This window comes from Microtus pennsylvanicus, chromosome 22 (genome assembly GCF_037038515.1).
Source record: "Microtus pennsylvanicus isolate mMicPen1 chromosome 22, mMicPen1.hap1, whole genome shotgun sequence".
Taxonomy (NCBI): Eukaryota; Metazoa; Chordata; class Mammalia; order Rodentia; family Cricetidae; genus Microtus; species Microtus pennsylvanicus.
In genome coordinates this window covers 35,003,586-35,030,861 of record NC_134600.1, presented here as the reverse complement: position 1 = coordinate 35,030,861, position 27,276 = coordinate 35,003,586, and the positions used below count along the sequence as shown (strand labels likewise).

The 27,276-nt window shown below is 43.8% G+C and overlaps 1 protein-coding gene across 3 annotated transcripts in view; it reads left to right on the top strand.

Moving 5' to 3' along the window:
* Reln (reelin) overlaps nt 1-27,276 on the top strand; it is a 426,015-nt gene that overhangs the window by 324,389 nt on the left and 74,350 nt on the right. For all 3 annotated transcript variants that reach the window (XM_075956443.1, XM_075956444.1, XM_075956442.1), the window contains exons 25-36: nt 2,888-3,093; nt 4,989-5,160; nt 5,615-5,815; nt 8,593-8,825; nt 13,773-13,930; nt 15,580-15,787; nt 16,881-16,957; nt 22,973-23,131; nt 23,336-23,524; nt 24,042-24,315; nt 25,054-25,194; nt 25,297-25,474. In XM_075956443.1, the coding sequence (XP_075812558.1) occupies nt 2,888-3,093; nt 4,989-5,160; nt 5,615-5,815; nt 8,593-8,825; nt 13,773-13,930; nt 15,580-15,787; nt 16,881-16,957; nt 22,973-23,131; nt 23,336-23,524; nt 24,042-24,315; nt 25,054-25,194; nt 25,297-25,474 (2,196 nt within the window). The remainder of the gene's footprint in view (nt 1-2,887; nt 3,094-4,988; nt 5,161-5,614; nt 5,816-8,592; nt 8,826-13,772; nt 13,931-15,579; nt 15,788-16,880; nt 16,958-22,972; nt 23,132-23,335; nt 23,525-24,041; nt 24,316-25,053; nt 25,195-25,296; nt 25,475-27,276) is intronic.

Here is a 27,276-nt window from a genome sequence, read left to right as displayed (position 1 = left end):
CACATCATTTTTCCTTTTTTTGTTTAAACAAAAAAGAAAGGCTTTAACTTTAACATAGTAAAATTACATATAGCAAAAACAGTTATTAAGCAAGAATGACAGTTACAATATTTATATCTATTTTATTTTTTATTATAACAATGGAAAACTGTAACTACCTATCCATTCTTCAATTCCATCAAAGACTCCAGAAGGATATAATATTACCTAAGTAAACAAGAAAATGACAGAGACATCTCGCTGCCTGTACAGTCACCCAAAGTTCCTCTGTACCATTGGGGCATCCATCTTCAGCCTTTAGGCCCATAGTATCCAGCAGACATTTTCATGAAGCAGGCAATTTCAAAGACAGTTCAGTCATTATCTGCTGTGTCCTGCAGAATGTCTCATAGACTCTTTCATGAGTCATGAACCCCAAAAGACCGTCTCACCTTTAGGCAAGTTCAGCAGTCCTCTCTCTGTGGGTTCTCTGTGTCCATTTTATGCAACAGTCCAGGCAAGAGCAGTTTCTTGCCCAAATGGCTATCAAACTCCATAAGGATCCTCTTTGATGCCCATCTTCTTCTTGAAGTAGATTGGTGCTACCAGGAGCAGAGTGTCTCATTGTCATGAAAAGTCCTAAGTTATTAAAACATTAAATGCCATATTCTGCAGTCTTTGAAAGATATGAAGAATGTCTATCTAACTGAAATGTATCTCTATATATCTAGAAAATCTAACTAATATGACTACAAGCTTGACTATTACTGATGATTATCCATTAACCTATATTTCTTAATTACACATTACATTTTTTAATGAACTACACAATCACAATACCTTAATCAAGATCAGAAATACATATACATATAACAAAATTGACTGTAAAATCCATACCAATGCAAATTATTTATACCTATATCATACCCCCCTTTAAATGTAAAAGAACATTTATAAACAATTTTTGGGAATATGGGCACAGTTTTTTCTCTCCAAACTGCTTTCTGCTGAATGGGGGCGTCGTTAATTAAGTCTTTCATGGTATAACCTGTGTGCCAGGGTCATCTCAGTTGGCAGTTGAGTGAAGTAATTTTTTGAGGGTGTTACAGCAACCTTTCAGGAGGGCGTGGTCTATCATACCAAATTGGAATAGAAGAAATCCACAGGGTCTGGTCCTCTGTGAAAACAAAAGAAGACCCTTTCCAAAGCATCATATCCTTAGACCCAAATTTTGAAATCGTAATACCCTTATATCCATTCTGGTTTAGCTTGGCAGCCCATGTAATGAAATGTCTCTCTGTACTTAGCTCCTTCACAGTCAAAAATTTTAAAGAAAACACAATGTACATAATCCAGACTTTTTGTGAATTTTCCATTTTTACGTGGCTTATTTTTCTTTATTTCTTTTAATCTCTTAACTATCTGTACTCTGTCTCTTTAAAGACTTTACCTTTTTTTTTTAAACCATTAACTTTATTTTCTATATTCTTTTTCTTCTCTCTCTCAAGCCTACGTACATTCATCCAACAGTATGGTCTTTTATGTCTGAATCTGTTTTATTGTGAATCTGTAACATTTTTTTTACTATCCAGGAGCATTTCTTAAAATGTTAAGCAGTTCTTAAAAACTTAAGTTGCACCATGTACAGGTAATACGGTAATAAGGTACAGCCTGTTTCTTGCCCAATCTAAACCTTAACTGCGCTGTTTTTATGGTAATTACGGTAGTTCCTACCTGAGACCAGCACAGTTCAGCATGGCGGAGCTGAGCAGCTCCTGCCTTAGAGCCATTTGGTGCCCCTGAGCCACACACAGTTCCAGGCACACAGCAGTCCACATTGCCATCAACCAAGCCGTAGAGCTTTACTCCAAATGCTCCATTCAAAAGCTCTGTCTCCCACAGAGGCCAGACAGAGATCGCAATGGCGGCACAGCCCAGAAAGCCGGCATTTTAAAACAGCCAGTTTTTTCCTGCTGCTGAGTCAGGACAATTTCTTTGTGGCGCGCAACCCACAAACAGCAAAAAGCTGTCTTAAATTCTCTCTCTCTCTCTCTCTCTCTCTCTCTCTCTCTCTCTCTCTCCTTTTTAAGACCTCTCAGGTTTTACGTGGAGTTCATTAGCACGTTGGGTGCCACTCTGTAGTAGTAGGAGCGGCGGGCTGAGTCCCCGCACCCGGCCGCCTGAACGGCTAGCTTTACCCGAAATAATTACATGGAAACTGTATTTTTTTAAACATTGCCTGACCCATTAGTTTTAGTTTCTTATTGGCTAGCTTTTACATATTGATCTAACCCATTTCTATTAATCTGTGTAGCCCACAAGCTGGCTTACCAGGAATGATCTTAACCTGCATCTGTCTGGAGTGGGAGAACCATGGCGACTCCTTCACTCAGCTTTTTTCTCCCAGCATTCCATTCTGTTTACTCCGCCTACCTAAGGGTTGGCCTATCAAATGGGTCTAGGCAGTTTCTTTATTAATAAGAAATCACTCCCACATCACTTTGTATTCATAAGCATAGATATGCCCGTGAACCAACCAACATGCACCTAGTCCATTGTCTTTCTTCTCCGTTACTCTTGGATTAGAGGGGAGGCTTACAAGGCAAGGACTGAAAGTGTTTTGAGTAGTTTTGCCCTGTTTTTTAGTACTCTTTGGTACAGTAGGAAATTCTCAAGAGTCTCCCAGCTGGGTCTGGGTATCAGTGATGGAGAGATGAAGCGAATGATCCAAGAGCAGGAACCACACCACAGCAGAGACAAGAGAAGAGCAGAGTTCGCTCTTCTCAATATTAACCGGGACCAGAACTGTCTTCTATAGTGCAGGGTGCTCGAGCGGACTTGAAACCAAGCTGTAAAATGCCAGAGAGCTCCCAGATCACTGACCAAGGTTTTTCTGTCTTTTGGAAAGGCCGGGCAAAGACAACTGGTGAGCTGGGATCTGGACACGTCCTGGGTGGACTTTGTCCAGTTTTACATCCAGATTGGCGGAGAGAGCACTGCATGCAACAAGCCCGACAGCAGAGAGGAGGGGGTCCTTCTCCAGTACAGCAACAATGGGGGCATCCAGTGGCACCTGCTGGCAGAGATGTACTTCTCCGACTTCAGCAAACCCAGGTACCCCCCGCTGCTGGGCCGGCCGCGCTGTCCAGGGGTGGTAGATATTCAGTTGTTACTGAAGTGTCTCTGAAGTGTCTCTGAAATGCTGACAGTTCCCCAAACAGAAAAACTCATAAAGATTTGACAGGAAAGCCAAGAATAGATAATTTTCATCCAAGTCATTAAACAAAAACCATGTGTGCTCTCATTTAATTTTTTTTTAGAGCTGTTAGTTGGATATGGTAGCATAAGCTGGAAACCAAAGCAATTAGAAGATCAAGCAGGAGGAACTTCCTGACTTCCAAAAACAGCTAAGACTACCGTGAGATCTTATCTCAAAAACAAAAATCCTCTTTTAAAAAACGTGTCTAGAGATTTGGGGGGATTTTTTGAATAAGATAAAATTGCTAGCCATTGCTACCCAAAGGCATTCTGGGCTATAGCAAAGTCCCATATCCACCTCACATTTGGGGATTTTGCTTCCGTTCTGGGCACACACAAAACATGTTCATCTGTTACAGGTAAGTGAGATGGAGAGTTTCGTTCTGGGTTTTCACATGACTGTGCCCTGGGATGGTCCTCGACAGTGTGTGACCCAGTCTCTAGCGTTTCCACAGACCTATGCAGGGGTTGATTCTGCCAGCTCAAGAATACAGAGAGAAACGGCACAGTTGACAGCCAACCGCTCATGAGTGGTTGATTAGTGATGCCCACCAGGCAGTCAGTCTATTTATAAGTATTTAAACTTAGCTCTTTTGTGATTATGTCGTGTTTGAAATTCATTTTAATTCATATGAACATAACAAAACTACTCAAAAAATAACAAAACTACTCAAAAAATACCTTTTAGAGTATCTGTTTTATAATCTCTTATCTCTACTTTAATATAAAGTTCTTCTTTATATATTACCACCAATCAGTATTAACTTATTTTAATGTCCTGTTCTACATATTGTAATGAGGTTTTGTGTTGGAAAATATTGAAGGAAATGCGTACCAAATTCTTACAAATCAAACGTATTTTGCTGCCTAAAATTTACATATTTTGTGGATTGAGGGTTTATAGGTTTGGTGTTTTAAAAAAAATGGGCCGCTTTAAGGCGACATGACTTTCCACAGACTTGTTTTTAATTTTAAATAACTATATTATATATAGTTGTGCATATAATAACTTGTGTATTTAAAAATTTATAAACTGATGATACACATATAAATTTTAACAGATCCCAACCTTATGTAATTTATTGATGATTATGTTTCATCTTAAATTCACAATTTATATTTTTCACCAGGAGCAAGGGTTGCTTTGAAACTTTAAAACATACTATTTTTGTGTAATAACACAATAGGAGAAGAAGTAAACCTAGATATTTCTTCTCTTTTGTTACATTGTTAATTAGTGTGCATATGTGTGGGCAAGCGGAGGACACAGCTGGGTTTCAGAAGTTAGTTCCTTTCTCCTCCCACGTGGGTCCAGGGGATCAGAGAGGTCATCAGACTTGGCAACAGGCACCTTTACCCCAACATATTTTCTCTAAAAGTTGTGACCATATGATGTTGCTTGTTTGGACCTTATATACATACACACATGGTGCCCTTACATACATGCAGGCAAAAGACTCATACACGTAAAATAAAAACAAAACAGATCTTTTGCAAGTTATGACCTTTAATACTAAGAAGCCAGTGAGTCAGTCTGTTGAAACATAATTACAAATGAAGTGAACAAAATAAGACAAAGCTTTCTTAGTTCATAAGCCTCCCGTGTGATCTGTCCACCCTCAGAGCCATCTGGAGTGCCAAGGGATCAAATAAAACTAAACCTTCTCTTGTTTCCACCTTTGTTACATTGCTGGCTTTTAAGAGCAGCACAGCCTTGCTTTCCCAGCCATGAAGGGTTTGTTTTTATGCAGATTCGTCTACCTGGAGCTCCCAGCAGCCGCCAAGACCCCTTGCACCAGGTTCCGCTGGTGGCAGCCCGTGTTCTCCGGAGAGGATTACGACCAGTGGGCCGTCGATGACATCATCATCCTGTCAGAGAAGCAGAAGCAGGTCATCCCCATCGTCAACCCAACTTTGCCCCAGGTATGACTCACGTCAGAACACCAAGATGCAGAGGGTTGGCACAGTAGATCAGAGAAAGAACAATAGACTCCCTTAAGGTCTGACAAGGAATAGGGTGATTATTCATGGTTTTTTTTTTTTTTTTTTTTTTTTTTGGTTGTTGATGTTCCCTTCTGTAGTAAGAAAGTTCAGTCCTGGGCTGCTAGTTCGCAGATTGTTCTGTTCAAACATGAGAAAGATTGTGAATTCTAGAAAGCAGAAAATTGTTAGTATGTTTAAAAATAATTAGATACATGGTGGCAAAATAATTTTGGTTGTTAAACCATCAAGAAGCAATGTTAGTGCGTTTTTAAAGTTTGTTTAGTGGTTCTGTATTTTCAGGCAAACATGGTCCGCGTGTCATGAACCAAACATCTCTTCCTGTTTTCAGAGGTATAACACTGTCTTCCTGTGTTGTTTGTATTGTTCCCGTTAGAACTTTTATGAGAAGCCGGCATTTGATTACCCTATGAATCAGATGAGTGTGTGGTTGATGTTGGCCAACGAAGGGATGGCTAAGAACGACAGTTTCTGTGCAGCCACACCTTCAGCCATGGTGTTTGGAAAGTCGGATGGAGACCGGTTTGCTGTAACACGAGATTTGGCCCTGAAACCCGGATATGTGCTCCAGTTCAAGGTATCTGCAACAGGGCTCTTCCCCGAGCGCGGAGGAGCGATACCAGCTCCGACTTTTGCACAGATGGCTCCCAGAGAACAGAATTTTCCATACTCTAGTAAAGAACGGGCACACTTGAGTAAAGGCTCCCCCAGTTTCAGGATGGTAAAACTCTTAAGGAAAACAGTTGGCTAGATTTGGGGGAGTCCCAGAAGTTGTATCTAAAGCATTACACTGTTCAGGCAACTCTTCCATAATTGAAAATATAATTGAGTTTTTCGATCTGAGTTGATGCAATGAACTCATTACTTTCAAGTCATTATTGATATGTTTGTCTGTCTCACTAGTAGCTTGGACTTGTGTTTTTCTGTGTTTTGGCAATCAAGCCTAGGACCTTGCACACAGTAACTGGGCTCCAACCCCATCCTGTATCACATGTGTTGACTACAGCATTTCCAATTTCCCTTTCCAAAATTTGATGGATTTTTTTACTCTGCCATGCATCACTTTCCTTAAAACATATTGTTTTTCATGCTGGATAACGTATCAGCAAAAACCCTGAGAATGTACCTTGACAGACTCTTGTCTCAGAATGTAATCAAAATTTCATTGTGCTTATTTATAATAAAACCCCATTGGTGAGTCCTGGAGTCAGAAGCAATGTAGTTTTAATGAGGTAGCACAAATACATGCTCCTGTGTAACAACAGGATACAGACACAATAGTTTACAAGCAGAATTACTGAAGAGATCAGATGTTTGTGGGTGGCTCTTCAGTATCATTTCCAAAGGCCTTTTACACAAGGTAGTCAGCCATCAACAGGAACAAATTATGTCCTAACAACAATGAGGAAATGGTAATCTGCCTCTGTTCATATTTGGATATTAATGCAATGGAAAAGCATCAGTAACAGTTCATGTCTTCATAGGCATGTGTTAGTGACACTTGGTATTAATATAAAATGTCCATAGAGCGCTATACCATTCCTCATCTAATACCATTTCAATTTAATCAACCCCAAATAGCATGGTAATATAGACATTAGATTCTGCATGGTGAGCTTCCGAAACTGAAAAAGCTAACTAAGAAACACATAGTGAATTTTTCAGATATTTAAAGAGGCAACAGTACATATTAAGAAAATCCCAATTCTCACATCACAGCTAAACACCTAGTAATTTGTGCTCAATAATTAATGATGGATATTAATTATGGATTATACATGGATTGATAGTTAATATATACTAGAAACCCTTAAAATATCACTTGGTATCTTTTATATAAAATGTATATTTTATAGAAAAAATATAGGTCTGGTGCATTCTTGGTAATTGCTACAATTACCAAGATACAATTACCAAATACGGGCTGCTAGGAATATAGAAACCAAAACCATGGCCCTAGTCCTCAAGGAGCTCAAAAACCAGAGAATAAGTCAGAAAGGTAAGCAGTCACGGTGTTGTCAGAAGCATTCTGGTCGGAAAGGTCCCAGGTGCCGAGAGAGAGCCCTGCACAGTGCTGTCTACATTGACTAGATAAGGAGAGGGGTACGGCAGTGATGGCTACCAAGACTGAATAGAGCAGCATTAGAGTGCATTCAGACACTGATTTAGGAAAGAACTGCCTTAAATTGTAATCGCAAACCTAGTGGTGTGCTAGAAGAAGTCCTTTAATAAAAAAAAAATACACCAAACTTAAAAATTTAAAGTGTTTTCAGATTTTTGACTCAACAATACCACACCTGAGACCTCTCTGGTAGGAATCACCCAGGAGGAGAGCTGGGGAACCTCTTTCTTTTTTTCTTTTAATTTTTGTTGATTCTTTATGGATTTCATATTATGCATCCTGACCACACCCATCTTTCTTCCCATGCTCCCACCCCACACATTCGCCCTCTGTCCCTTGCAACTTCCCATCCCAAGACAAAAATTAAAAGAAAAACCAAAACCAAAAAAAAAAAAAGGAAAGGAAAGGAAAGGAATCTTGTCGTCAGAGTTGTTGTGTGGCCCCTGGAGTCACACAGGTCACCCTTTAGTCCGTGCATCCCTGCTTACCAGTATTCATTGCCACGAGTCTTTAGTCTAGTTTGAGGCTCTGGCCGATGCTGCACCATCTATAATGGGCTCTCACTGGGGCTCCTCTTGGCTATCCTGTTGCCGTGTGTCATGGAGATTCTGCCATTTTGGTTCTTTAAGTTCATCCCCTTCATATGCTTCAACAGTTCATAGATTCTGTGGATGTTGGGGTGGGTCGACTCAGCTTTGGTTCTGGGCCTGGGTGGTTAGTAGGTAGGTAGGTAGCTAGCTAGGTAGGTAGGTAGAAAGGTTAGATGGATAGATAGATAGATAGATAGATAGATAGATAGATAGATAGATAGATAGATGAGGGGGGGATGGATAGATGATAGATAGATGGATAGATAGATAGATAGATAGATAGATAGATAGATATGATAGAGATAGATAAATAGATGGATAGATAGATAGATAGATAGATAGATAGATAGATGATAGATATGATGGATAGATACATACATACATACATACATACATACACACACACACATACATACATACATACATACATACAACAGGAAGAGAACTTGTCTAGCTCTGTACTGAAGTGAAACCTTCCAGAATTTACAGAGGGTTTGGGTTGAGTCTTAACTGTATCCTCCTCATCTCTTAACTGTCATGCTGACTTGGACACAGTGACTGTCTGTCACTGCTCCTCATCTGATGACCGGTGTCTTTGAGTGAACGCCCTGTCTAATCTAATCCTGCCCTTCGTCCTAACAGCTGAACATAGGGTGTGCCAGCCAGTTCAGCAGCGCTGCCCCGGTTCTCCTGCAGTACTCACATGACGCGGGCATGTCCTGGTTTCTGGTGAAGGAAGGGTGCTTTCCGGCTTCAGCAGGCAAAGGATGTGAAGGGAACTCCCGGGAACTGAGTGAGCCCACCGTCTATTATACCGGGGACTTTGAAGAATGGACAAGAATCACCATTGCCATTCCAAGGTCCCTGGCATCCAGGTACAGCTCTCTCTCTCTCTCTCTCTCTCTCTCTCTCTCTCTCTCTCTCTCTCTCTCTCTTCTCTCTCTCTTCTCTCTCTCTCTCTCTCTCTCTCTCTCTCTCTCTCTCTCTCTCTCTCTCTCGTGGTGTGCCATTGCTTCATACAGTCTGGCCACTCCTACCCAGGTAGTAACTTAAGGCAAAAAATAAAAACTAAAGTAGAATTGCCGAAATAGCACAAGTAGATGGTGACGCCTATTAACTCACCTGACGTAGAGTTGCCGAAATAGCACAAGTAGATGGTGAAGCCTATTAACTGATTCAGTAATCATTTGCCCATCTCCGGTCTGAGCCATCCACAGTTCTGGGCATTGGCACACAGCAGCACACAAAGCTGTTACGGGTTGAAAGAACCACATGGCCTTGCATCAGGCTTTTTCCCTCCATAGATCTTATTTATCTAACACCTCCTTACGTAGAAAAGTTGAAGCATCTTGCAGTGTAAATGGTCGCTTTAAGTTGACTGCTAAAACAAATAATAACAGAGAAAATTAAAATTTCAACGAAGGAGGGTAACATAAATGGACTGAAAATTTGAAATGAGTCGGTTTCCGTAAAGGAGGGACCAATTTAGCTCTCAGCCGCTTGGCAGCTAAGGGACGCAGAATCGTTTCCTCTCCATTGGTAATAAATAAGTAAAGCAGACATGTGTAAATCTTTGTGGAGATGTGTTCCTCCAGGTACGATAATATAGAATACATTTTATAGCACTTTGTTTCAGATACAGAAAGTAGAAGAGCGAGATCGTTGTTCTCCACTCTATCATTTTAGGAAGGATAAAGAAACACTCTTCGTGTAGACACTTCGTAATTAAATTCTGGAGTGCCACATTAAGCGTGTCTCAGTCAAGGCCTTTGACTCCAGAACCGAAATGATACACAGAGCTGTTTATATTGCTTCTCTTGATATTGTGACATATAGAGCTGGGGTAGTCACTAGTGTCGTTTAGCAATACTCCAAGAGCCTTTGTTTCCTGGAATAAGGTAGGCTTATGCCCACATTCTTCAAGATTTGACAGATGGCTTAATTTGAAAAAAAAGATATAATAAAATGTGAATGTCTGAAGCACTTAGCTTTCTAGAACTAGAACTCAGGTGCTTTCGCAGGGTTCCATGCAGTGAGCTACAGCAAGCACCAGCCTCAGGCCTCAGGTGCAGTAAGCAGATTCTTGGCCAACCTGTGCTGGATACCTAGACTAAGTGAGAAACAAGCTTGTGTTGGAATAATCGGCAGGGTTTGGAGTTGTTTGTGGCCGAGGGTAACCTGTCCTGCACTCCGGTGTGGTGGTAATGAAAGGAGCATGTTCCTGAGGCTGCTAAGCTCTGTCTTTCTGTCATATTTTTCACCAAGTTCATCACAGGTTTCCTGAGCATGACCTAGCTACTCAAACCAACTGCAATGTCAGCCTTCATCACCAGTTAAGGGTGTAACCCCAAGAACATGCGCTGTAGTTGTTGCTGGGGAAATATCTGGGTTGCTTGTTTGATCAAAGACGTAAAGTTCCGTGTGAGTCTGATAAACCCTGAAGCATCATCTTAAGGTATCAACTGTTTCAAAAACTAGCCACCAAACACTCAACCATCAGATCCAAGTCCAGTTACATGTAATTTCCTTGTCTTTCAATGCCAGTGTTGCTTTGTGGTTTAGCAGAGAAAAACAAAGGAGAGGGGACAAGAAGAAATGGGAAGCTCACGGACATCAGTTACCGAGCCCATAGGAAGACTGAGCTTCGCCGAGAAGCTTGTTAATTCAGCTTCCTTTATCCAAAAGCAATGTCTGGGACAGGAATGTCCTTCTCTAAGACAGTTGTCCCTGAGAGCAGTCCTCCTGTCCATTGCTCTGGGCTCCTGGTTTCAACTCTGTATGCCTTTCTCTCTGAGGAATCATTCGCCTCCATTGGAAACTCTGTGATAGCCGTGTCTTCTCGCTTCCCATTCTTCTGAAGCTGTCAGTATCAGCGCAGCCCTGTTTGATTGGTTTGTTTCATTTTGTTTTGCTTTGTTTCTCACCTCAACCACACCCTTCATGGTTTCTGAAGCCATGGACATAAAACAGCTCTTCAGAATACAGAAGCATCAAGGGGACCCCTTGCTGCAGTGACTGGAGCATCACGGTGATGAAAACATCACTAGAAAAGCAGAGAGTATTGTCCAGAGTCAGAGAACACAAGTCCAACATGGATTTCTGAGAACTGTGGCTAAATCTGTAAATTACAGTTTCTTCTCTAGTGGAAAGAATAGCCCAGTTGGCAAGACCACATTATGAGAAGTCAGAAAAGCTCAGCCTTCACAGCATTAAGAAGGCCAATATTTTGAGTCTCTCAATATTTGAAATTTTTTTGGATTTCAATTTTTGGAGAAAAAAAAGAAATTTTCTTCATTAAAATCCAGCTTCTGGTTAGTTTGGAGTCTACCCAGCTTTCTGACTGATGGCATTTGTGGTGAAGAGCCCTCTGCTAAAGAGTAGTAAATATGTTTCTATTTCTCCCAAGCAAATGAGCTGTTGGTTTGTAATCTGCAATATGTTAAATTCAGGAAGCCCCGAGTGCAGTGTTCAGAAGCTGAGAGTCTAAGTGTCAGAACGTGGAGCTGGTTTTGCCAGGAAGCAGCATGCTTACAAGAGTGAAGGGTTTCACTCTTTCAGAAATAATTCTAAGGGGATTTTTCAAAGTCCGTGCTCCCACGAGCCTACCCAGTTCTTGCCTACAGAAGACAGACATGGGAGGTGGTAAATCTATGTTGGTATATATGCCCCTCCCAGCCCTCAGAGCCATCCCTATTGAGACACAATAAATCTGCAAATAACTTATTGCAAAGGCTGTACCTACTTCATATTAATGTGAAATATAGACATTTTTGTCTAAATTTTGCCTTATTTCCTTCTTCTTTGGGATGGTCTGGCTAGTTCTCTATCATCATCATCATCATCATCAGTTAATAATAAACATTTTTAATTTTTTATTTTTGAAAATGTATTATGATTACATCATTTTTGTCTTTCCTTTCTCCAAATCTTCCCACAGATTCCTCCTTACTCTTTTTCAAATGGATGGTCTCTTTTCTCATCCATCACTGTTAGGGGTGTGGGTGTCTAGGTGCGTGTGTATTTCTAAATACATGGGTGCGGCTCTCTCAGTCAGTGTTTATAGGATAATCAGTTGGTATGCTCTTCTTTGGAGAAGACGGTTTTTCCTACACTTGGCAGTGTAGTTGTCTGTAGTGCTTTGTGCAGAACTGAGGCTTCCTGGGCTCTGAACCTTTCCGCTTACAAGCCAGCATGTCTAAGGTTGTCCTTCTTCAGCTCCTGTTTAGGAAGATACGTTGGTGAACTTTGTGGATATAGATTCTCACGTTACTAGGAGACGCAATCTCATAGTGAACTCCCTGTTCCCCTGACTCCTATCAGCCATGACCCCTGAGCCTTGGGTGCAGGAGTTGGGTTTTAGAGGTATCAGTTGGGACTGGGCTCCACAACTTGGCATTTTGATCAGTTGTGACTTTCTGTAATTGTTTCCGTCTGTTGCAAAGAGAAGCTTCCTTAATGAAGGGCGAAGACTACACTATCTGTGGGTATGAGAATTAACATTCAGAAGGTAGTTAGGAACCCACAACACGAATAGACATTTACTTAAACTAAAATGTCTGCATCTCAAATAATCGTTACATTTTAGGGCTACCAACTTCAGGAAAGCACTTTGGGGACAGGTGCAGCAACGGGTGTCAACTGTGCTTTCTTCTTTCATGCCTTTCCTTCCCAAATGCCATGTGGTCCAGCATCTCTAACTTACCCCCACATATTTGTCCACCGTTCATCAGGTACCTCATGGTCACACCCAGGGCCTCTTCATTATTCATAACTCTCCTTATTCCAGCACCTTCAAAGGCACCAACTTGCTTGTGTTCAAACCCAGGGTTACATCACTGAGCCCAGAAGCACGCATCGGGTGTCAGGTACAAGGTAGAGAAAGGCAAACAGGTCTCAGGTGTGAAGCCATGCTCCGTTTGCTTCTTCCAACCCAAGGCAATAAAGGCTTTTGTTTTCGTTGTCGGTTTTTTCTTAGCAGTGCTGAGAGGCACCCCATCTGGTTACTAGGGAATCGCAGAATAAGCATCTTAGAAATGTAAAGGGGAGATGAGGAGGAAAGAGGGAATCACAGGTGTCAGTAGAGCTATCTGCACAAGCTCTTGCTTTCCCTTGTCAATACCAAATAACCAGAGTCTCGTTACATGTCCCAACAAAACACATTCTATCGAATGGCCTCAAAAACATGCTGGGGGGGGGGGAGAAGTGGGAGGCTGGGAGGAGGCGGAAATTGTTTTTTCTCAATAAAACAAAAAGAAAGTTAAAAAAAAAACATGCCGAATATTTTGCTGAAAAGAAGGGTCCAGAGAGAGCATTGGGGTCAGGGAGCAGGGGAATAAGAATGCATTATGACCGATAAGCATAGTCAAAATCCATTACGTACACGCATGAAATTGTCAAACTTTACATTTTTTTCAAATAGTTTCTCTAAAACTATCCATAAAATTAATGTGATAGAAGGGTGAAGATTAACTAAAAAGGACAACCTCTTGTTATTCCTGAAAGAGCATGGGGCGAGAAAATATGTGAAGAAAAACCTAAGATATATCTGGTATAAAAACCTATGATGTATCTGGTATAAGGCTCCTTTGTAGGAAAAATGTCAGACCATTGTGCCTCATCTCTCCTGGGCATTAAACCATTCATGCTGAAGAGGAAATCAGGCAGGTTTGAGGAAGATTTGAGAGAAACCCTATGAAGGGTCTCTGTGCCGCGCACAGGCATGCCTCTCAGGGTACGCGGCTCTGGTGAAGCCGCCTGGGCCTTTCTGTATTCCTCTGTCCCGTGAGATGTGACGGTAAGAAGAGACATGTTTCTCCCAACAGTAAGACCAAATTCCGATGGATCCAAGAGAGCAGCGCGCAGAAGAACGTGCCCCCCTTTGGCTTGGATGGAGTGTACATATCAGAACCTTGTCCCAGTTACTGCAGTGGCCACGGAGACTGCATCTCGGGCGTGTGTTTCTGTGACCTGGGATACACGGGTAAGGCCAACATGTGCCTCTGGCAGTTTGCGTGTGAAAGCTCACTCGGACGCAGACAACAGATGCTGGGTTTATTACTTTCTGTGTCTAAGAATTCTAGAACTTGGCCACCCAAGTACTTGAGCTGCTGAGTATCCTGTAGTTTCGAGCCACCTAGAAAGAAAACCTGCTAAGTTCCGCTCCCTAGAAAGAATGTGTTTGTCTCTAGTAGCAGTCATAGTGAGCATTGCTTGGAGCCTGACATCAAGCCGAACATTATAGTAAACACCTTCATTTTATCGCGTTTGAGTCTAAGAATAACTGTTCCACAGTACTGCTGGCCCTGTTTACATTTGAGGAAACTGATGCAGAGAGTGGATTTATTCATTTATTTATTTTTACTATTGTTCTTGGGTTCCATAGCCAGGCATTGCTAGAGATAGGCTCTGAACTCATCCATTTAATCTTTAAAACCCAAATCAAGTTCTTCACTACATGCCTTCAGAGTCTCCCTGAGAGCTCCTCTCTCTCTCTCTCTTTCTTTCTCTCTCTCTCTCTCTCTCTCTCTCTCTCTCTCTCTCTCTCTCTGTGTGTGTGTGTGTCCTTCTCTTCCTCTCCATCTCTCTCTCTCTCTCTCTCTCTCTCTCTCTCTCTCTCATGAAATATACTTCTCTACATTTAAATTTAAAATAGAATATAAAATATTAAGTCCAAGACTGTCAAAAGAGAACTTTTTTTTTAACAACATCCACCTTTGGGTGTTGCCATAGCAAAAGTTTTGAGAGATCTGAAATTAAAACATAAAATTGGAGGAAACCTCTTAAGCTCTAAAATCTGCTTCTAAAAGTTTTCCTGGCAGCAAAATCAAAATGCCCCTTCCCATCTTGATAGTCAGGCCTTCCTCTGACAAGAAACCAAAGACAGACTGGCTCGCTCTTGCAAGCCTTCTGTGTCAAGCACAGTTTCAAGGACGACATTTTCTAATTCTGTGCTGACTGTCCTCGTGAGCCTCTTAATAGCAAGACAGTAAAGGAATGGCTTTATCGTGGGCAGGATCTCTGCTCACACAAGATAGGAGCACCCGTGGATGCCCAAGAGTCCCTGTATCAGTCTTCCTTTAGAAATAAATAAGTAACAAGGGCTAGAAAGATGACTCAGTGGGTAAGAGCTCCCAGTGCTCTTGCAGGGACGCAAGTTTACTTCTCACAACCACTGTACCCGTAACTCCTGGGCAATCTAATGTCTCCATCTTCCACAAGCTCCTGCACTTGCTTGTACAGACATGTATACATGCAAGGAAACATGTATACATATGATTTTTTTAATTGAAAAAAATATTTTTAAAAAGTTAAAATTAAAAGACAAAAAATAGCAAATTTCATTGATTTCTTTTTGTTATCTTTGTGAGGGGAGTCTTGTGTAGCCCAAACTGACTTTGAACTCACTAGGTGGCCAAGGAGAGCCTTGAACTTCTGATTCTTCTGCCTCCATCTCCCAACTGCTGGGATTCCAGGCACACAGCACACACCTAGTAACAGCTTTTATGTTAGTAATAATGGCTGCCTTTAGACAGATGGTTGCATGATGTAAACTCTCCTTGTCCGTGTATCAAGCGTATCTTGTCACACTTAGTGATTCTAACAAAACTTCTGCATTTGTTTTCTCTGAAGCTGCACAAGGGACCTGTGTGTCGAACATCCCCAACCACAGTGAGATGTTCGATAGGTTTGAAGGGAAACTAAGCCCGCTGTGGTACAAGATAACAGGAGGTCAGGTTGGGACCGGTTGTGGGACGCTCAACGACGGCAGGTCCCTCTACTTCAATGGCCTTGGGAAACGGGAAGCCAGGACTGTGCCACTGGACACCCGGAATATCAGGCAAGTTGTTGATTGGAACATTTCTCCTGAACAGAGTAGACTACTGTTGCTGTGTATCTCGTATAATACTTCTACCTATGGATTGCATATGCAAAACATGAAGCTTAGCTCAAACTGTATAATAAAATAGGTGGAAAATGCAAAAAATCACACCATAGTTCCTTAATCAGCCCGTACTTATCAAGACCTCTGTGTCTACTACATATTCACCTTAGTTTGCAGAAGGAAGTTCTGTGTTATCCTGTAAGCTCTTACATGTTCTTAATGTAAATTGACGAAGTAGATATACTTTCAACTTCGAATTTGATGTCTGAAACTGATTCCTCTGTGTACGAGGTGGTCCATTTGTGGTCACTTAGTGAAAACTGCCCCGCCCCCAAAATTTAAATGCCTGCCCTGCCACCTACTGGTCAAACCAAGAACTGTTTGGCTCTAAGGTCAAGCGAAAATAGTAGGCACTCCTAACATGAAACTGTGCCTTTTACGTCAGTCAGACGACCTGGGAGTTAGGAGGAAGAAAGTGAGAAAAACAGACGTGGTCTTTACTAAACATCCAATGTCGCCCTTCATGGTTTTTCTGCTGTTTGTCTGTTTCATGTTCCTTCCACATCCCATCCTCAAGGGTCTGCCTGCCCAGCAGGATTCACCGGTTGCCATGGGCACAGGCACAAATTACATCACGCTGAGTGTCAGGTGTGGGAGCTTTAGCCCGCTTGCTCTCAATCAGTATTGAACAAGTGATGGTCTGCCATTCTAGAATCTTTAACGTGTTGGTGGGAAATATTCGTTCCCTCATCTTGAGTTCCCAAGATTGCAGTATCTAAAGATTTTTTTTTAATTTGTCATGAAATTGTTGCAATGAAATGGAGTTCCATTGTTTTCTTTAGATCACTGTACAGAATGAAGTCATTGTCCCTATCAATTAACTTTTTAAATGTTTGCCAAGTTAATGCACGATCATGTATCTCTTTCTGCCCGTCGTCTCTGTCCCTCTGACTTTAGAAGCGGTAATTGAGAGTGTTAGGAGTTTTTTTTGTCCCCCTTTTGTTTGTAAGCAAGCTAAAGTCTATGTGTTTGTTTGGTTTTCTTCCAGACTTGTTCAGTTTTATGTACAAATCGGAAGTAAAACATCAGGGATCACGTGCATCAAGCCGCGGGCTAGGAATGAGGGTAAGCTGAAACGGTTCTGAAATTTTTGTAGCTGAGTTTTGGCATCTTATGTGTAGCGGTGTCAGTGCATGTATATCTGCGTACCGTGTGTATGTCTGACGCTTGTGGAAGCCAGATTCCCTGGAACTGAAGTTACAGACAGTTGGGACCTACCATGGGGGTGCTGGTAATTGACCCCAGGTCCTCTGGAAGAGCAGCCAGTCAGTTCTTAACTGTTGAACCACATCGCCAAGCCCAAGCAACTATGCTTCTGTAGAAATTATATAACTTTGATTAATTAGCCTTTTTTTTTCCTCCCAAAGTTGGATGTGGATTTTACAAACTGGAAGACAATTCCTGCGCTCTGTTCTGCTTCATAGAAAGAGTTGCTGTGTAGACCAGGGACCCCACAGCTTCTCCTAGAGTTCTTTAAGCTTGAAATCATGTCTGCCCTAGGTGTAGGCAGAATCAAATAACATTTGTTTTGGTGAATTCTACTTCTTTATAATGCTGCGCAGAGAAGAAAACAATAGGAGAGGTTTTTGCGTTCATTGTGAGAACTAAACTTGTTTTCATAGAGAATTGTTGGACTGTGTATCAAATTCTACTTGGACATTCTGGAGGGGGCAGAACCTTTGTACAGTAGTTCTTGGTAGCCTTAAATGGTTTTTCTGAGTACCTGCTACCGTAGATGCTGTCTTAGAACTGTTTAGCAGGTGTGAAGGGTGAGGCACGGTGTGGACCAGGAACTTGCACGCAGTCATATAGATAATAAGACAGGCAAGGATTTGAACCTCCCACTTCAGGATGTATGCTCCCTTCTCTTGACTCTTTTCTCATGAGGCCCCTACTGTTTCTGCCTCAAATCGCAAGCAACAGCCTTGAGCTGTGAACAGCTCCAGCAACGCTGTGGATATGCTAGGAGTCTTTCAGGACCCTGCATGTGGCTAGTCAGCGTAAAATCCACAGGCTTCTCTGATGGCTCTGCCTCTGACTTTAATCTTAAAACAGCATTGGGTTTTACAGCATTACAGCTTAAGTCTGTTACTGTGTAAGACTGTGGCTGTGTAAAATGCACTGGACCAAACAGTACCTGCTAGTCAACGGACTGTGGAGAGCTCTGCTCCACACTGACCATCTCCATATCATCCCTGGCTGGAGGTTTAAATGGTTTCCTGTGATTGTCTTAATACTTTTGCTCCAGTAATTATTCAAATCATTCTTTTGTTGAGGAAAATATCTAGACACTTCCATGGGCTCTGTTGGCTCCTCCATCTCTTCTACAGATGTGTATGTAGTCTGTTTTAAGTCAGATACTCTTGTGGGAACGGCAGATACAGTATCACGACAATGGTGTCAGAGATGTATCAGTCATGAGCTAGGTTATGCCACAGTAACAAATAATCTCTTTAAAATAGAAACAAGATGTTTATTCTGTTGTGCTACATCTTCTTCATGGATTATCCGATGTCCTTATCCCAACACTGAAAATACTGGCTGTCCGCAGGGTGGGAGCTGGGTGTTGCCAGCCGTGTGGCACAAAGAAGGAGAAAGTGCCCTGGAGACAATGAACGGAAACAGCTAGGGGAGTGTCAACAGCCACCTAACAGGCAGCGTTAGTGAAAGAAGTCAGGCAGTAGACAATAAAGAAAAAAATAAACAGGTGTAGATTGCAAGAGGAAGACAGAAGAATTAAACTATGGAGATGGAAGGTAAGCATGCAGGGGGCTGCTAATTTTAATAGAGCAGGCTGGATACCAGCCCACCAAACTAATGGCTGTTGATAAATTCAGTGCGACAGAAGCTTCCATGCCCGAGTCTTGTGAAGAATCCACATTTGTATATAAGATTTAAAAAGACTTTGTGGGAAGCAAGCACTTATCAATGACATGAGGCCCGCTCTATTCTTGTTACGGATATAATTTGCACTGCCGGGCTGGTTTCCCTTAGGATCCCTTTAGGAACAGGCGATTTGTTCTCAGCTAGTCTTGAACCATGGTGTTATCTGTCTAATTCACATCCCATAGGCTTTTCTCATCCTCTTCTTGAAGGTTAGTTGTTAATATGTAAATCTGACTAAATCCTCGAACAAATCTCTGCCGGTGATGAAAGTGAAGATCCCTTACCTAGTCAAGCTGAGAGACCAATTTACATATTTGGAATTAAACTCAAAATTAGGCTGTCTGCAATATGACTAGGCAGGATGCAGATGGAGTTGTGGTTTAAACAGAGAAATGTCTTACACGATTTAAGCATTCAGTGGATGAGCTGAAATGACTTGGCTTATTCCAACTTACAGTGTGTTAGATGGCACCCTAATGAGGCTCAGCAACAGGTATAAACCAGATATTGCCCTTTTCCGCCTGACGTTCCTTCGATCTCTACTTGTCTGGGACGCTCTACGATAGACGGAGGCTGCTCATTCATTTCCCGGCTTGCCCATACCCGAAATAATCACATAGAAACTGTATTATTACAACACTGTTTGGACTGTTAGCTCATGCTTCTTATTGGCTAGCTCTTCTATCTTAAATTAACTCATTTCTATTAATCTGTGTATCACCATGTGGTCATGACCTACCAGTAAGATTCCATCCAGTGTCAGCCCTCTGTCTCCAGCAACAGCTACATGGCTTCTCTCTGACTCCGCCTACTCTCTCCTCCTCTCTCTGCTTGGAATCCCTGCCTTGCCCTATTCTGCACTGCTATAGGCCTAAAGCAGTTCTTTTTTAACCAATGGTAATAAAACATATTCACAGAACACAGAGGGGAATCCCCCATCACCCTATCTCATCATGCATTGGAACCAGGGTTTCATCTCCGCAGACCTCAATGCTGTGTCTAAGTAGACACGACTCTCCTGAAAAAGCTAATGAGGAGAAAGGCTGCAAGCAGGCCCCAAATGAAGGGCACACTTCCTGAGCCAAGCCAATAGGATTTTGATAAACGCCTCAGATCTTTCATAATTTACATTTGCTGACATGCAAATTCTGACTTAGGGGCAATGGAGTGATATGCCACATAAAGACCAAGTGGCTGAAAGCAGCCAACGTGCTATCTTATGGTTCCTGCAAGACAGGAAGGCAGGCATAGACACTGTTGAGCTCAGGGGCTCTGGGTCAGGATCTCTTGAGGCTGTAGTCAAGGCAGTAGACGGACAGGGCACAGATGTTAGAAGACTCAGCTGAGGGCTGTATGACCTGACTCATGAACAAGTCAAAGGTTTTGTCCATAGCAGCTTTCTCTACCCACACATGTCCACAGGCTGTTATAATATCTTACTACATGTGCATTAGCTTCTGAGAGGAACAGATCTAAGAGAGCAGGGAGGAACCCCCAAAGCCTTCCTCTTCTGTAGTGCTAAGAAGGGCTCACTGTTATTTAGCAAGCACTGTACTTCTGAGCATCCCCCCAGGCTTCATTGCAATGCCTTTAATGGCCTGATTTCAAAATTCACCTTGACTCCTACCTCATTCTGTTAGAAGCAAGTTATTAAATCTTTCTGCACTCAGAGAGAAGAGAGTTAAGTTCTTATTTTTAAAGAGAGAAGCATCAAGAGATTTATGAATATACTTTTAAAGCTATCATGGATAGAAAGCCCAAGTTCAGGTCACTGGTCTTGGACTATGGCTTGAAGAAACTAGAACGGATCCAGAGGATTTCTATTCCCATGGTGTTTCATTTCTAATACTTTGCCTCCTAGCCAGCTCTCCCTCATCCTCACCATCAGAGTAAGCTCTCCAGCACTAGTAGTTCACCCTCTGCAGTGAGCAGGAAGGAGTGGGGCCATTTCTCCTTCTCTTGCGTCCTCTACCACCAGGCCAGCTGGCCCACACCACCAGGGTCAGCTCTATTGTGTTGCGAGGGGGAAGTGCAGGGACCACTCTCCCAAGTGCAAGGGGCAAGGCCAGCTCTCTCATCCACGGTGAAGGGGGAAGACATCTTTCCCTCACCACCGCATGGCAGATGAGAGGTATGTAGCCAGCTCCCCCATTCCCACGACCTCAGGGCACGCTCACCGGCGCCCCACCAGCAGGGTCGGCACGGTTGTGGTGCCCAGGTGGGGTGCAGAGCTTGCTCTCCTGAGTGCTGTAGCCTTGATACCAATTTCATGAATAACTGTGGAGTAAGCCATTAGCTGCATACCCTCTGCTTCCTCCCACAGATATGCATTCCTATGACTAGTACCGATTTGTATCCATGTGTATTGTGTGTGTGTGTGTGTATGTACATGTGGCCCTCAATCTTTTTTTTTTTTAATATTTATTTATTATGTATAGAATATTCTTTCTGTGTGTAATGCCTGAAGGCCAGAAGAGGGCACCAGACCTCATTACAGATGGTTGTAAGCCACCATGTGGTTGCTGGGAATTGAACTCAGGACCTTTGGAAGAGCAGGCAATGCTCTTAACCTCTGAGCCATCTCTCCAGCCCTGTGGCCCTCAATCTTATTATCCATAGCAGTTTTCTCCTTTGCTGATCATTATCCTTCCCCTGTGTCCACTTCTAAAGGACAATGTTTCTGGCAGAAGTAGCGGGAATGTCTGACCCTCTAGCAGGCATGGCTCACGAGGTACCCGACCCTCTAGCAGGGATGGCTCACGAGGTGTCTGACCCTCTAGCGGGGATGGCTCATGAGGTACCCGACCCTCTAGCGGGGATGGCTCACGAGGTACCTGACCCTCTGGCAGGGATGGCTCACGAGGTACCTGACCCTCTAGCGGGGATGGCTCACGAGGTACCCGACCCTCTAGCGGGGATGGCTCATGAAGTACCTGACCATCTAGCGGGGATGGCTCACGAGGTGCCCGACCCTCTAGCGGGGATGGCTCACGAGGTACCCGACCCTCTAGCGGGGATGGCTCACGAGGTGTCTGACCCTCTAGCGGGGATGGCTCACGAGGTACCCGACCCTCTAGCGGGGATGGCTCACGAGGTGTCTGACCCTCTAGCAGGGATGGCTCACGAGGTGCCCGACCCTCTAGCGGGGATGGCTCACGAGGTGTCTGACCCTCTAGCGGGGATGGCTCACGAGGTGCCCGACCCTCTAGCGGGGATGGCTCACGAGGTACCCGACCCTCTATTGGGGATGGCTCACGAGGTACCCGACCCTCTATTGGGGATGGCTCACGAGGTCCCCGACCCTCTAGCAGGGATGGCTCACTAGGTACCCGACCCTCTAGCAGGGATGGCTCACGAGGTACCCGACCCTCTAGCAGGGATGGCTCACGAGGTGTCTGACCCTCTAGCGGGGATGGCTCACGAGGTGCCCGACCCTCTAGCGGGGATGGCTCACATGGTACCTGACCCTCTAGCGGGGATGGCTCTCGAGGTCCCCGACCCTCTAGCGGGGATGGCTCACGAAGTGTCTGACCCTCTAGCGGGGATGGCTCACGAGGTGCCCAACCCTCTAGCGTGTAGATCCCCAGATCTCGTCACCTTGTGACGGTGGCGGTGGACAGATAAACACAGGAGGAGCGGCACAGACAGGAAGGAGAACCCAGCGTGTTGTCTCGTTGCTTTACTCTTGGATAATCCGGCCTCATTTGGGTTCCACCAATCAAGGCCTGTCACAATGCGAAGTGCCGCTCCACCTAACAGACTCCCCTGCCGAGCCCGCAGACTGCCCTGGGCTTTGGCAGCAAGGAGCGCAGCTGTCTTGTACCAGAGAAGCTAAGATATTTCTTCTGAGTATATAATGACCTGAGACTTCGTAGTGCTCAGGATAGAATCTGAATTTCAAGTGCATGATCTGGAGCAGGATTTTATGTCTCCCTCACCAGCCCGCTCATCACTCATACAAAGCTGAGTGTCTTGAAAGGGACTTATGTTATGTCTTGTCTTCATTTACTGGGAGCCCAGCGCATTAGAAACTGTCAGGAAATTGATGGGCCTTTGAGTCTACTAATTCATGCCTTGGAAGTTAGATGGATGAGTGTGCCGTCTCTGAGACATAATTTGGACTTGCTGCAGTTTTGTTGTTTCTGGCCTCCCAGAAAGCTGTCATAGCCCCTGAGTTTCTGTCTTCTACCTCAGGGCTGGTTGTTCAGTATTCAAATGACAACGGGATACTGTGGCATCTGCTCCGGGAGTTGGACTTCATGTCATTTCTGGACCCGCAGATCATCTCCATCGACCTGCCGCGGGAGGCAAAGACCCCTGCCACCGCTTTCCGGTGGTGGCAGCCACAGCATGGTGAGTCTCTGCCCTCTCCAACTTCCCGGTGACTTCTTTCTTAATCACGTGGCATCCATATCCAACTTGTAATGTATGTGTGTGCGTGTGTGTGTTAATTTACCGTCGGTTTCCAGACAATTTGATTTGAAAGCGTGGTCACGAAGATATTCATATTGTTGTGTAATGAACCTTCTCCACCTGCTGCTGTTGATCTGATTGCAGGGAAGCATTCAGCCCAGTGGGCTTTGGATGATGTCCTTATCGGAGTGAATGACAGCTCTCAAACTGGATTTCAAGATAAATTTGACGGCTCCATAGACTTGCAAGCCAATTGGTATCGAATCCAAGGAGGCCAAGTGGATATTGACTGTGTCTCTATGGACACTGCCCTGATATTCACTGAAAACATAGGTATATATTGCGCCACCTAATAGAAGGGTATTTGATTAACTACAGGGCTAAATTAGCTAAAACTCAAAAGGAATTTTCTGTTATAAGATTATGCGCCTTAACTTCCTTTGCTGTGGAAGGCAGGGTACACATTGTCCTCTAGAATCGCCCGGTGACCTGGGCTTGTCGGAACTTTCTTTCATGGAACACGCTAAGAAGGAAAATAACTTAAGGCAGAATCGTATCTATCAGAGGGCATTCTTATAGTTTGCAATTTGCAAAATTGAGAGTTATGACTCTGTTAGTCCTCTTAAGGTAGTAAAGGCCTCTGAATTTACAGCCTGCCGTGTTTCTGATTCTATGGCATCTGTATAAAAACGGTAAATGTGAGAAGAAAAGCCAACGCAAACCTGAGGCACTGAACACAAGCCGTCATTTGGGTTTGCTGTGCGAAGTGTTGGTAGCAAGCGTAAGCATCGCAGGAGAGCCCATCATTCCGTGACCCGGGCGGTTAACCCCTTGCTGTCGTCTTCGGTAGGAAAACCCCGCTATGCTGAGACCTGGGACTTCCACGTGTCGGCATCCAGCTTCCTGCAGTTCGAGATGAGCATGGGCTGCAGCCAGCCCTTCAGCAGCGCCCACAGTGTGCAGCTGCAGTATTCCCTGAACAACGGCAAGGACTGGCATCTCGTCACCGAGGAGTGTGTCCCTCCAACCATCGGGTGTCTGCACTACACGGAAAGCTCGATTTACACCTCGGAAAGATTCCAGAGCTGGAGACGGGTCACGGTCTACCTTCCACTCGCCACCAAGTGAGGCTTGTCCTTTGGCTGCGTGTTAGGTTTCTGTCACCTAACTTGAATATATTGGTAATCCCACCTTCTTCAGTTAAGTCATCCTGGGTGTTCCCTCATGAACTCACCCAGAGCTATGGTCTCAGGGAGATTTTAAATCCAATGAAATTGACAATGAAGATTATTCATCGTGCTTAATATATTCCCATTAGCAGACTATCAACACGATAGAAAAGAGGGAGCTCTCTCCAGTTCTTGACTTTAGAAGCATCATGTTGAGAACAAACATAGAAAACATAGTATAGGACCTCATATACTCTGAGAAACCATCAGGGTCAGTGGAATGGAATCCTCATTGCCAAAATGATGTTAGTTCCCAATGTCTTTTTTTGTTGAGCCTTCAATCTTTCCCTAAGACTAGAGGCAAACACTAAAATTACTTTGAATTTCAAAAACATACATCAAGATCTCTGGATAACTTTGCGGTATTACATACATTGACTTTCCTGGAGGAGAAGTCCTACAATATTTGGACAGCATGCATTCTGCTCTCCTCTTTACAATCAAGAGGACAGACCACTTAGTACTTGGTACGAAAGTAGAAGTGTCTCAAAAGGACAGAAAACTGGACTGTGGAAGAAGGAAAAGGGAAATAAAATAGCTATTCATGCTCCATGCTTTCAAAATTGCCTATCAAGCCAACAGTGTTTTGTTTGATTTGATTTTTTTGTTTTGTTCTGTTTGTTTGTTTTGTAGTTCTCCCAGAACACGGTTCAGATGGATCCAGGCCAACTACACCACAGGAGCAGATTCCTGGGCTATCGATAATGTTGTTCTGGCCTCAGGGTGTCCTTGGATGTGTTCAGGAAAGGGGATTTGTGATGCTGGACGCTGCATGTAAGTAATAAAGCCCGGTTCCCTTCGTGGCAACGCCACAGTGAAACTGGTTTGTGGAAATCATAATAAATGCTGCTTTTTCTCCTCTCGTCTTCTCGGTAGCTGTGACCGGGGCTTTGGTGGACCCTACTGTGTTCCTTTGGTTCCCCTCCCCTCCATCCTGAAAGATGACTTCAATGGGAACTTGCATCCTGACCTTTGGCCTGAAGTGTATGGTGCAGAGAGGGGGAATCTGAATGGTGAGACCATCAAATCCGGAACATCTCTGATCTTTAAAGGGGTGAGTGAGGTTCTGCCTGCTCCTCTGTCATCCCTGAGCCTCGCTGCTCCACACGCGCGCATCCCTGGTCTCATCAGCATGTTATTTCATACACGGCTGCTGTCTTCTAGGGCACACCCCCATTCCGTTCTGTTAACGCTTTCACCTTCCCTCTAATTCTTCCCCCTCCCTTGCCTCCCCGCTTCCGTCTTGTCTCTGAGGTGAGGTCTTGCTGTGTCTGCTGCATTCATTTTCGTGGTCCTTTGGACACAGCATCTTATCTTCTTTCTGCTTTGGAGGTCAGAGTCTTCTTATTTTCTGCTGGAATCCACAAGGATATATATGTGCATAATTGTTAGAATTTGGTTACTAAAAGGTAGCATTTCCTATTACTCAATTTTTATCTTATAGTATTTGTTGATGATTTTATGAAATCTTTCCCTTTGTTCTTTTTTTTAAAAAAACTTCTTCCTGCCAGTAGTCCGACCCTTCCTTACAGGAGACTAGAGGAGACCAGGCCGTTAAGTCGTGTTAACTAGCACGCACGGACCTCGTGAATGTTCCTTTGTATTCCACCCTAGATGTCTAGTTAGAGAAATGTCTAGCAGAGAGAGACTCTGCTCAGGTGGCACCTTTCCGTGTGTGAATGCCACATCCGTCCCTCTCAGCAAGGAGAAATGGACTAATCTAGGTGTGCGAATGAAGTCCTTGACAGAAGTCTGCATGGGTTTCTACACAGCCTTCACGAGTCGTGCCGAGCACTGTGAAAATTAGACACCCTGGAACTTTTCAATTATAGCTCGTAGATGCCAGTTAGCATAATTGCTCCAGTCCAGATTCCTCTCAAGTTTTGCATGAACAGAGAGAACAACTCACTGCACTGAGAGATGTGTGCGTCCCCAGAGTGCTGATGGACCAGAGACATCAGGACAGCACATTCATGATGGAAACCCTGGTGTGAGAGGTCAGTCTCTCCTAAGGAGAGCCCATGACTTCCAGCTGCCCCATCCCAAGCAGCTGACTAAACTGAAGAGCAGAAACTTTCAGAGGCCTTTGTCTGATGAAGTTCCAAGCAGCAGCGTTAACCTAGTCTTTAAGACTTACTAGCAGGGAAGGCGTGGGCTCCTTTGTCTTTAGCTACCCAAGTGCAAGAGCGGCCAAGCGTCATGTGTCATCCTGTCATCCGTCAGCTCGGAAAGATGCAGGTAGCTCAGTGTGTGCCATCCAGCAGGTTGCAGTCTGGCCTCCAAAGGCATTCTTCCACGAAAGAGGAAATGATCGTCTTTCTTAGTTGTTAGAGATTCGGAAGTGCTCTCCACTACTGAAACAGCTTGTTGGATACAAGAGATTTTTCCTATTTGGTACAGATAGATACAACCCTCTGAAAGAACCAAAAGGAAACATGTCTATACAAACAGAATCTACAAGCTAGGCGGTGGTGGCGCACGCCTTTAGTCCCAGCACTCAGGAGGCAGAGGCAGGCGGATCTCTGTGAGTTCGAGGCCAGCCTGGTCTACAGAGCTAGTTCTAAGACAGCCATGGCTATACAGGGAAACACTATCTCAGAAAAAAGAGAAGAAAGAAAGAAAGAAAGAAAGAAAGAAAGAAAGGAGGGAGGGAGGGAGGGAGGGAGGGAGGGAAGGAGGGAGGGAGGGATCAGTATCAAGTGCTGACCTAGCATATTGCCAGCATGTGGAGAGCCTTTCCAGCTACAAGTCATGCCCACAGTCTCCTAGACAAAGCAGTGTAACATGGGTTCTTGCACAGTGGCTAGGCCTTCCCTTGGGAACAATTTCATATTTATATTCCATAGCCAAGACGGA